Source organism: Marmota monax, unplaced genomic scaffold (assembly GCF_021218885.2).
Source record: "Marmota monax isolate L192 unplaced genomic scaffold, Marmota_monax_Labrador192_F-V1.1 WCK01_AAM20220418_F8-fsc00029, whole genome shotgun sequence".
Taxonomy (NCBI): Eukaryota; Metazoa; Chordata; class Mammalia; order Rodentia; family Sciuridae; genus Marmota; species Marmota monax.
Genome location: NW_026693024.1, coordinates 11747237 through 11759392, shown reverse-complemented (window position 1 = coordinate 11759392; position 12156 = coordinate 11747237). Strand labels below are relative to the sequence as shown.

The window sequence follows — 12156 nt, the reverse complement described above, 5'->3', positions numbered from 1 at the left end:
AGTATTTCTGGGACCTGCTTCCTATTGGGGTCCAGGAGAGATCTGAAAGTTTCCTGACCCAGTGTCTTATGGTCTTTCCTTTTTCTCTTCCTCCTCTCTTCGCTGCCTCTCTTTTTTCCCTTTTCAAGGAGAGAGGAGGGCTGAGTGTCTGGCTGGGCGTTTAGGAGCTCTGCTGCAGTCTTGAATCTCACCCCTTGGCCTGTTTCTGCCCCCAGGTGATCACACCCGTGAGGACAGCCCATGGTTACGTGTACGAGGACCCACCCCGAAGCCACAAGGACGTCTACGATGTTCCTCCTTCCCACACCATGCAAGGGGTATGTGCCAAGAACGTGGTCACCAGGAAGGAGCTGTTCTCGGGGGTAGCATTCTTTAAGCAAAGAAAATTCACAAATTAGGTACATTTCATCTGAAAAGCTTTGTTTGGCTTGTCAATCTAGGAACCATCTTCTCCAGTGATTTTTTAAATTATATCTTCTGGATTTTCCTTCTGAGGAAATCCTAGTCTTTTTCCTGAGAAAGCTCATGTGGCCTTATCAGTTTATCACTTATCACTTTATTTCAGGAAGCATGAATTTTAAATCATAATTTCAGGTTCAGGGAGTATAGATATTACACTTAAGGTCACGTGCGTATTCAATCCAAGTCAAAGGACATGACATTTCTAGAGGAAAATTCCATTGAGCCCTTATGATATGGGATGCTACCCACAATCAAGCCTGTACATAGCCTGGAAATAAACCCATAATAAAACAGCAGCATAAAAAATGACCAGTACAAGACATTACCATTCCGGGTAACTCAAGTGTTTCCCTTTAGGTATATGACATCCCTCCCTCATCTGTGAAAGGCCCTGTGTTCTCAGTTCCGGTGGGAGAAATAAAACCTCAGGGGGTGTATGACATCCCCCCAACAAAAGGGGTGAGTGAGCTACGATACCATAGCCAGTAGGGCGTGTGTGCATGCATGTGTACGTGTGTGTGTGTGTGTGTGTGTGTGTGTGTTAGTTCACTGGGATAAAACAAGAAAGGCAGACCCAAAAGGGGAAAAATCTAGTTTAGATAAGGGAAGAAGGAAGTAAAGAGGGCAGGTAGGCACGGCAATAACCAAAGTTAACTCTAGGGTTTCCAAATTTAGAAGCTCCCCTTAAAAATGGGGAAAACAATAAGGAGAGGCCATTGGAAGGGAAGAGGAGTGCGGGTTGGCAAGTTCTGACACATCTCATCTTCGTGGACTGTTTACCGCTTATGCCTTGCATGGGTAGGAGCTACCCTTTGGGGCGCACCTGTACGGAAGTACAGTTATTCCTGCTTCACAGAGAAGGGAACTGTGCCTCAGAACACCTGGGGGCTTACCAGCTTCACGCAGTTGTGTGATGACCAGGGGGACCAGGAAGAGACCCTACCCGCTCAGTGTGTTAGTGCATCATCTGCCCCAGGACTGGGACCCAGGGGCATGCAGCTCAGCCAGGAGGGCTCCGCAGATGAGTCGGCACCAAGACCAGAGGAAAGATGTCCCTGTCAAAGGGTGAGGGAAGTGAGAACAGCAGCACTATGGGAAACACCCAGCTAGGAGTGGAGGGCGAGAGCAGAGCCGACCAGCGGGGAGAGAATTCTGGGCTGTGTTTCCATGGCCCGTTCAGTTCCTTGATGCTCCCATGAGCCAAGCAAATAAGTCTTGCATTTTCCTTACTTTACAGGTCTATGCCATTCCGCCCTCCGCTTGCCGAGACGAAGCTGGGCACAGGGAAAAAGAATATGATTTCCCCCCTCCAATGAAGCAAACCGGAAGGCCAGACACCAGACCCGAGGGGGTTTATGACATCCCCCCAAACAGCACCAAGCCAGTGGGGAAGGACCTTCACATGAAGTACGCCTGCGATGCTCCCGGAGCCGCAGAAGTCGTGGCGCGAAGGCACCAAAGCCTGTCCCTGCACCGATCGCCCCCGCAGCTGGGACAGGCAGTGGGCATTCAGAACGATGCATACGACATCCCCCGGGGAGTCCAGTTCCTGGAGCCACCAGCAGAAAACGGTGAGAAAACAAACCCCGAAGAAAGAGACGGTGTTTATGATGTCCCTCTGCACAGCGTGCCAGATGCCAAAGGCTCCCGGGATGTGGTCGACGGCATCAACCGGTTGTCCTTCTCCAGCACAGGCAGCACCCGGAGCAACATGTCCACCTCCTCCACCTCCTCCAAGGAGTCCTCCTTGTCCGCCTCCCCGTCTCAGGACAAAAGGCTCTTCCTGGATCCAGACACAGCCATCGAGAGACTCCACCGGCTCCAGCAGGCCCTGGAGATGGGAGTCTGCGGCCTAATGGCGCTGGTCACCACCGACTGGCGGTGCTACGGATACATGGAAAGACACATCAACGAGATACGCACCGCGGTGGACAAGGTGGAGCTGTTTTTGAGGGAGTACCTCCACTTTGCCAAGGGGGCGGTAGCCAATGCCTCCTACCTCCCGGAACTGGTCCTCCACAACAAGATGAAGCGGGAGCTCCAGAGAGTGGAAGACTCCCACCAGATTCTAAGTCAAACCAGCCATGACTTGAACGAGTGCAGCTGGTCCCTGAACATCCTGGCCATCAATAAGCCCCAAAACAAATGTGATGATCTGGACAGGTTTGTGATGGTGGCCAAGACGGTGCCCGACGATGCCAAGCAGCTGACCACCACCATCAACACCAATGCAGAGGCGCTCTTCAGACCAGGCCCCGGCAGTTCCCATCTGAAGAATGGACCTGACAACTTCATGAACTCAGTAGAGTATCCACACGCTGGCTCCCAGATGCAGCTGCTGCGACCTGGTGACTGCAAGGCCCAGGCCCTCAGCAAGCCCTTGCCCCCCACCCTGGGAAAGGACCAGCCTCCTGACTGTAGTAGCAGTGACAGCTCGGAACGGAGCTGGATGGATGATTATGACTATGTCCACCTGCAGGTAAGGAAACCAAACTCATTAACCACCTGCCTCCATGTTCAGGGAGCCTGGGCCGAAGGCCGGCAAGGCTGTTAGGCTCGGCTACCTGAGGCGCAGACGTGATTCCACATTTACCCAAGTGCTTTGAAAGTTGGAGTGATGCTGTACAGCAGAAAGAACGCCAGAATAGGAGTCCTCAGACCTCCTGGCTCTAGATCTTTCTCTGACACTAATTGTGTGCCCAATTTATTTAGCCTCCCTGGGCCTTTATACGGTTTGTAAAATGAATGACCTACAGGGCTGGATTAGATCTATTGATATGCCTCTCCAAATAGTACCACAGGTCTTCTGAAAATCATACCAACTCCATTTCTATTTGTATTTTTTGGTACAGTGCCATAAATATTTATTTGGGGGGAAGAAAGTATTCACTGTTAAAAAAACAAATGAAATCTCTATAAATAGAGAATTTCTATAGTCCTCTCTAGAATCTACGGTGTGTGTGTGTGTGTGTGTGAGAGAGAGAGAGAGAGAGAGAGAGAGAGAGAAAGGTTCCACAGTGTGTTTAATTACAGAGATGCTCAAACCCATCTCAGACTTACCTAGAAGATGAATGGGTATTCAAGGTTGTTTTGTTTTGTTTTGTTTATTGGTACTAAAGATTGAACCCAGGGGAATCTTACCACTGAGCTACATCCCCAGTCCTTTTTTTTTTTTTTTTTTTTTTTGAGACAGGGCCTCACTAAGTTGCTGAGGCTGGCCATGAACTTGCCATTCTCCTGCCTGAGCCTCTTGAGTCACTGGAATTACAGCCAAAATGGCATCTAGTTGCAACTGGGCATTTGAAATTGGCTCAGACCCCTTACTTGGCGTATGGAAAACTGTGCCATCACAGCATGGCTCCCACAGGAGGAAATTCTACCAAGTTCCAAATTGCCCTGGGACCCTAACAGCTTGACCTTCCATTTTGAGGGATTAAAACACTCTACCAAAGTGATTAAAACACTCCACCATTTAGAATTTGGCTTACTATCTGAATTTTTAATATGACTGAGAAGCATGAATTACACTGAAAATTATTAAACTCCCCAAGAGAGTGGGGGAAGGTCAACAGAGCCACCTGGTGCTCAGGAAGGGCATAAGGAGAGGGGAGAGGGAGAAATTTAACATGCATCTCCCTGGTCATCCAACTCTGCACCTTGGTAATCTGGAGTAGAGAGACATAAGTGATTCAAAAAAACTAGAAGTGAAACATGGACCCCATTGAGACCTGTGTTTGGAGATCTGGGGGTTCACATAAAATCTGTCAAAGAAGAACCAAGAGAAACAGTGCTTCTTAAGGAGGTTTGAAGTGGATTGTGGGAAGCTTCCTGAGAAGGATAAGATAGCAGAGAGCAATGCACCCCACTTGGAAGCAGCTTTGGTTTTTCCACCTCACCCTCCACAGCGCTTCTAGGTCTCTGGCCAAGGAGCCTGCCACCCCCATCTGGGGTTCACAGGGCCTAATTGGGCATGCAGGAAGTGGCCAGAGCAGTGGAAAATGAAAGAGTATGTATGCACTTGTCAACGAAGTCATTAGCATAAGTGAATCACAGCGATGAGGTAATGTGTTCTTTATGTTGGACAATAATAGGGTAAGGAGGAGTTTGAGCGGCAACAGAAGGAGCTGCTGGAGAAAGAGAATATCATCAAGCAGAACAAGATGCAGCTGGAGCACCATCAGGTCAGTTCAAGTCCAACAAAAACGCCTGGGAGGTGACAGGGTTTCCCGCCCAGCAGGGAAAGTACGACTTCCAAAGACACAGGTTTGGATCCAGTCAGTATGCTGGCATCAATCAGCTCCAAAGCATAGAATAGGGCATAGGAACTGAGAGAAGGCAATGACCTTGCTAATACAGCTGGGCACACCTGGATTACATCCAAATGACAATTTTTAAGGCTAAATCTATTAATATATCACATACTTAGTGCTATTTGGGTTAAGGCTTTGAGTCTCAAGACACAAGACCCACTTAAGCTTGCCCAAGCAAGCAAATGGGGGGTTTATATTGAGGCCATCATCTATAGTGAGAGAATTCCAGCCCAGAAATGAAGCAGCAGCCACGCTCAGTAAAAACTAGGACTGGGTAACCTCCTTTGAGTCTCTCTCTGTCTGCCTCATTCCCTCCTGTTTTCTGACATTTCCTCCACTGACCTGCCCAACCGGCCCCCTCTGCCTTGACAGAACCTACAAATGGCCACTCAAATTCCTTTCTATAGATGGCATTTGATCTCCGCCTTCTCAGAGGGTGGCAGCTTTCTTCTGTGGTTCATCCAATGCCTGGGAAAGTCCGAATCTCATACTGTCTTTCTCCCCCTCTCCCATCTCTACTTGTCCCCTGCCATCAGCACAACCCTACATCTTGTCCACCCATGGTCCCACCTAAGAGTAAGAGAGTAGGAAGGACCCACTGTGTTCAAAATATATCCAAACCATTCTACCTAGGACTTTGGGCAGGGCGTGTTCATTCAAAGGTTAAACCAGATAATGATGGATAAGGACATTTTTAAAAAAGCGAAATGGATTGAAGATTTATAAGCCTCTTTAGGGGAGGTGATCTGCAATGGCATGCAGTCTTTGGGATACCTAGGTTGCTTTCTGATCAACTGACTGTGCCACCTTAGGCAAGTCATATAACTCCCTGAATTTCAATTAGTTCTCTAAAACTCAGAAATGTAACCCCCCATATAAATGAGAGAACACGTTGATGAACATGCTTGCAAAAGCCTAAGCTGTGTAAAATATAATTCATCATTATTAAAAGCCTTAGCTCATCACCCTGTATCTGTTTACGTTTGCAGTGGCATTTGACCAAGTAAGACGGCAGGGGTTTAGGGAATTTGCTGAAACCATAGTAATTCCTGAGAAGCAAGCAGATTCCATAGACAAGCTAGATGTGCATTTCTTGGGGGAGAAGCCGGGTGAGGTTATCACTGCTCTGACTCAGTCCTACCCCAGGAGGAGAGTTTAACCAAGTCCTGAAAGTAAGGTCATAAATAGTCCTCAGCTACAAAAGAGAGATGTCTTTGGAGTCTTGGAAGACTAGCTAGAAAGTATTTCAGTTGCAATTTAAATAATACACCAGTTGGGGAAAATGAGGAGAAAAATAAGAAAGCTAACACCATTCTGTTCAAGGCCCTTTTAACAGCTCAGGGGGCTGTTACCACCAGGATGCACAGCCAGCTAGCATTCAAGTGTCCTCAGTCGTGATCTTCTCTCTCAGTGCATGGACATTTATCTGCATTAGTGTCTCTAGTGCTGGATTGTAATATAACTATAAGTCTTGACAGAAAGAGTAGGAGAAGCAGACAAGAATCATGAATTGTCATTCTGCCTAAGCTGCTCTCAGAGACAGTCAAGGCTTTCCCCAAGGGGCAAACTGTTGGTGACTTAAGTGACAAAAAGATCACTATGTTTGGTTTTCCCTTGCCACCGCTCAACATGTAATAAATGTTTACACAGGTCCCATGATCCACCAGGCGCTCTTCTGAGCCCTTTGTAAATATTAGTTCACCTGACCTTCCCAAAGGTACAGGGGACAAGGCTGGGGTTTACACCCTAAGCTGCCTTCCAGCCAGAAGGCAGAGGGGACTGGTGGTTTGAGCAGGAGGCGTCCTTGGGGATCACCTTTCCCCAGAGCTACATGGCCTAGCTGGGGAAGCAAGGCAACTTACAGGGCCTCACAGCCAATAGGCATCCGACGCCCACCAAGGATTAAACCCCATCTCTTATTTCCACCCAGGGGTCATTTCCATTACAATGTGTTCCCCTGAATGAAACCTGCTTTTGTCTTCTTTCCAGCTGAGTCAGTTCCAGCTGTTGGAACAAGAAATCACCAAGCCAGTGGAGAACGACATGTCCAAGTGGAAGCCCTCTCAGAGCCTCCCGACCGCAAACAGCGGTGCGGGGGCCCAGGATCGGCAGTTGCTTTGCTTCTACTATGACCAGTGTGAGACCCATTTCATCTCCCTCCTCAATGCCATCGACGCGCTCTTCAGCTGTGTCAGCTCGGCCCAGCCACCGCGGATCTTCGTGGCACACAGCAAGTTTGTCATCCTCAGTGCACACAAACTGGTGTTCATCGGAGACACGCTGACAAGGCAGGTGTCTGCCCAGGACATCCGTAACAAAGTCATGAACTCCAGCAACCAGCTCTGTGAACAGCTCAAGACAATAGTGATGGCCACCAAGATGGCGGCCCTGCATTATCCCAGCACCACCGCCCTGCAGGAGATGGTCCACCAGGTCACGGACCTGTCCAGAAACGCCCAGCTGTTCAAGCGCTCTTTGCTGGAGATGGCGACTTTCTGAGAGGACAGGGGAGGAGGAGGGAACTGAATGAACTGTTACCAAGGGAAACTGGAAATACTATCTGGGTTTTGTAAATAGGATCTATTTTTGTATATATTTTATATGGAAATGAAATATTTTAACATTTTTTGAGTTAGACAACCTTCAGAAATTCAGGGAGCTGGAGAGGAAAAATTTTCTTCCCTGTGGGGTTCTTATGTATGCATATAAGTATCTAGGACATAAGCTGTACAGAAACTTGTCCGGTCCTTTGCATTCATGTTTGTTTTGTAGGTGTTTGTCTGATACATTCCATTTAAAAAAAAAAATACAAAAAACGTGAATTAAGAAGCACCTTAGTCAGCACCTCCTAATGCTGCATTTTGGGTTTTGTTTTGTTTTTTCAAAAATGTATTAGCTGGTTGTAATATTGTTCTGCACATACTAGTGATGATTCTGAGCCTGGCACACCCAAAGCTAGTATATTTGCAAGTGTGCATCTCCCACACACCCTCTCATAAGGCATGGTATGTTGTATTCTTGTTTTGAAACCTCTTTCAAAATTCACTGCCTGGAACATATTAGGACAAAATACCCAATTCCAGTTGAAAAAGCCCTCTTGGAGATCAAGTTTCAGAAATATATGCTAATCTTAGCTTTGAGATTTCAGGTGCTGGAGAGAGGAGAGACCTGTGTACTCTATGAGGAGGCCAGGTCCATAGCTGGGCCTGGTTGTTTCAACACTGAGAGGAAGCTACAGTCAAAGGATAACTCTTGTTTCCCCGGGGCTGTTGGATCTTCTACATTTGTCAGTGATTCAGCCATGAGGTTTTCCAAAGAATGTTTTTAGAGTTATAAAAAAAAATTTTTAAAAAAGCAAAACATTATTTGAAGCAGGGATCCATGAAGTCATATCAGACTATGATAGTCCACAAAAAGAAGGGATGGTTTCATCAAGTAGAGGCCTTTCCAACACTTCACATTCTCTTGGGCACTTCTGCTCCAATTACTTGAGGGAAACTGGCCAGTTCCTTGGTCATTGCCCCTTAGAGCCACCAGGCTATATTCTTCATCTCACGCCCTTCTTAAAACTCACATGGTACAGACCCAACATTTCCAGTAGCTATAGACAGTGCATCCAACCTTCACAACTCTGTGTGGCTGATGACCTTGTATATTCACCCCACAACCAACTCAGCTAGTCACAGACAGCATCTATGCCTTAGTCTGTCCTCACACATGCTGGTGTAGACCCAGCCCAGTCACCACAGCCATCAGATGCATCCCTGGTGAGGGGGATGCACCCTACCTGGTGGGTAAATGTATCCAAGCATTGCCTACTTGAGAAGCATGTTTTTTAGTCTTTTTGGTCAGTAGAAATAATTGGATTCTGGCCTATTTGGAAACGTATTTTCTTTTGCAATATATTCCTTGACCAAATTAAGCTTGCTTGTTTTGAACAACCAAATCATTGGAACAGGAAATGATTTATGAGGAACACAGGATTTTAGCGTGATGAAGAATCAGTGGAAATAAACATGGAAGGTGCTTTTCAAAACAATTGCTGTTGTGATCATCAATGCTCTGCACTGCCTACGGAAGATTAAAAGTGGTGTTGTTGTGTGACAAGGAGATGTGGGGAAGAAGGGGGTTGCTGAACATGAATAACACTTGAAGAAATTAAGTGTGTCCTCGTCGATTTCATTGTATGGTGTGTATTTCTTAGCAGATGACAGACTGGTTCTAAGCAAAGTGGTGACATTTCACGTTTTCAAAACCAAAACGTTCAATCTGTATTACTCTTTGCCATTTTGTATGTAGAGCTATTTTTAAATCATTAAATTTTTAGATCTCTATTTTCATAGCCATTGGGTTTTCTTTCCCATAGTTTCTCTCTCTGTCATGGAATTAAATATTGACTGATTTGGGCCCTCCTAATTCAGAAAGTTTAATTATGATCAGTTTATCAGTTCTATCAATCTGTATTTTTTTAGGAAAATTAAAGAGTCTATGTGTGTGAGAGAGGGAGAGAGAGAAAGAGAGATCACTTCAGAGTACATTTGCATTTGAAGAAAATTCTGGAGCCTGTGCACATTACCAAGTTCAAATATCTGAAAAGAGGGCTTCCCTTCACCAGAAAGCCTATGCATCCACAATAGGTTGGAGGACCTCTGTTTTTGTGATATGGAGTAGACACAAAGAAATAAAAGCAAACCATATTTGAATTTTTAAAAGATTGATATCACAAAATTTATGTTTACTGTCTGACCCACTCTTTTATTCAGGTATCTCACAGAGATTTATTGAAAAGCATTTGCATATACCTTGTATAATTTTGTGCATGCATATAAGCATTAATTGATTTTTGACAAACATGTCAAGTCATTTCAATGAGGGAATGAAATGTCTTTTGGGGGAAAAATATGGTGCTAAACAACTAGATCTCTCAATGGGGAAAAAAATGAATATTTACCTTTCATTCTACACAAAAATTAACTCAAATGGATCATAGGCCCAAATGTAAAACTAAAAATTCTAAAACTTCTGGAAGAAAACATAGGAGAAAATCTTCTTGATCATAAGCAGACAAAAGTTTAATAAGTAGAACAACAAAAAAAATCTAATTCATAAATGAACTGATAAATTGGACTTCATTAAGATTAAAAATGTTTGCTCTTGTAAGTAGATCATTAAGAAAACAAAACTCAAGCCACAGAGCAGGAGAGAATATATTGTACTGGCCAAGGACTTGTATCAGAATAAGACAAAGAAATAAAGTTTTGTAACTAGGCAACAATTTTCAGCAGAAACTTCATAAATGAAGACATGTAAGTGGATAATAAGTAAATGAAATAAAAACCCACACCAAATAGACTTACTTAAAATAAAAGCCATACCAAATGTTGGGGAGAAAGAGAAGCGAAAGTGGCTTTCATACACTGTTGGCGTATTGGTCAGATTTTTCACCACTGTGATGTAAAGACCTGACAAGAACAATTTTAGAGGAGGAAAAGTTTATTTTGGCTTACGGTTTCAGAGGTCTCAGTCCATAGAGAGCCAACTCCACTGCTCTGGGCCCCCCTGAGGCAGAACATCGTGGATGAAGTATATGGATAAGAGAAGTTCAGATATGGCAATCGGGAAGCAGAGAGAGTTCTGCTCACTGGAAACAAAATTTAAACCCCAAAGACTCACCCACGGACCCACCTCCTCCCACCACTCCCCACCTGCCTGCGGTTTCAGCCCAGTTAATCTGTATCAGGGAATTAATGCACTGATTAGGCTAAAGCTCTCACAAGCTAATCATTTCACCACTAAATTTTCTTGCAGTGACTCACACATGAGATTTTTGGGGACACTATGCATCTAAATCATAGAAATGGTACAAATGCCTTGGAAAACAGATTGGCATTTCCTAAAATGCTAAATATGTGCCTTCTATATGACCTAGCAGTTTCTTTCCTGGGTATTTATTTACTCAAGAGAAATAAAAGCATATATCCATACAAAGATTTAAGAGCATTTATCACTGTTTTATTTTAATAGTAAAAGCTAGGAACAACCCAGATGTCCATCTTTGTGAAGGAATAAAACCGTTGCTATGTATCCCCACAATGAGGTACTACCCAGAAATAAAAAGGAAAATAATTGAAACAAACAAACAAAAAAAACCCAAATATGAATGAATTTCCAAATCGTTATAAGAAAAAGAAGCCAGACAAAGAAAGAGTACATATGGTATGTTTTTACTTACACAAAGTATTAGAAAACGCAGACTGATTTATAGTGACCCAAAGCACATCAGTAGTTCCCTGGGGAGAGGAGTGGTGAAGAACTAGGTTCCTCAGGAGCCCCGGGAAATGCCATCTTCTTGATGGTGGTGAGGGTTTCACAGGTATGTGTATGTTCAAACTCATCAACTTGTATACTTTAAATATGTATGGTTTGTTTTTCATCAATTAGCACTTTAAAAAGTAAGTGGCCTAGATACTCGGATTGGACTTTAAAAACCAAAAGTAAACTATAAGTAGGTTGAAAGACACCCAATTCAAATGAAAACACACAGATAGATTAAAAGCAAAGGGATAGAAAAGTGTACAACACACATTCTAATAGTATTTTTAAGATATTATTAGCAAAACAAGAACAAGGCCTAACAGGCACTTTTCATGTTAAAGGGATCAATTCATAAAGAAAACAAAACACGCTTCAGTGTGTGTTTTTGTTAGCTTTTCCATCACTGTGACCAAAACACCTGACAAGAACAACGTACAGGAAGAATCGTTTATTTGGGGTCACTGTTTCGGAGGTCTCGGTTCATAGACAGCAGACTCTACTGCTCTGGGCCACGTAAGGCCATCATGGCGGAAGGGCCCAGTGGAGGACAGCTGCTCGGCTCATGGTGGGGTCAGGAAACAGAGAGGGGAATGGGGGAAGGGAAGATGCATCCTTCCAGGGCACACTCCTAGTGACCCACCTCTTTCAGCCACACCCCAACTGTCTACAGTTACCTCCCAGTCAGTCCATTCAAACCAGGGTGGACTGATTTAGGTTACAGCTCTCATGATCCAATCCTTTCACCCCTAAACATTCCTGCACAAACAGGAGCTTTGGGAGACACCTCGTATCCAGGATATAACCGTGTGTGTGACCCCAGTGACAAAGGCTCAAAATACATGAAGCAACAACTAATACAACTGAAAGGAAAAAACAGAAAATATATAATGATAGGTGGAGATTGAACACCCATCTCTCAGTAATTAATAGGATAAGTAAAAAAATAAAAATAAAAATCCGTATTAACAAGTAAGAATGGGACTGTTCTACATTGCTGGAGGGAATATAAAATGGTACAATTATTTCAGCAAACAGTTTGATGATCTTTTTTTAAAAGATTTTTTAAATT

At 44.4% G+C, this 12156-nt stretch overlaps 1 protein-coding gene across 2 annotated transcripts in view; it reads left to right on the top strand.

Moving 5' to 3' along the window:
- Nedd9 (neural precursor cell expressed, developmentally down-regulated 9) overlaps positions 1-9106 on the top strand; it is a 104407-nt gene extending 95301 nt beyond the window's left edge. For both annotated transcript variants that reach the window (XM_046453451.2, XM_046453452.2), the window contains exons 3-7: positions 216-317; positions 820-921; positions 1700-2941; positions 4554-4643; positions 6762-9106. In XM_046453451.2, coding sequence (XP_046309407.1) covers positions 216-317; positions 820-921; positions 1700-2941; positions 4554-4643; positions 6762-7271 — 2046 coding nt within the window. In that variant the 3' untranslated portion in view covers positions 7272-9106. The remainder of the gene's footprint in view (positions 1-215; positions 318-819; positions 922-1699; positions 2942-4553; positions 4644-6761) is intronic.
- Positions 9107-12156: the final 3050 nt, after the last annotated feature.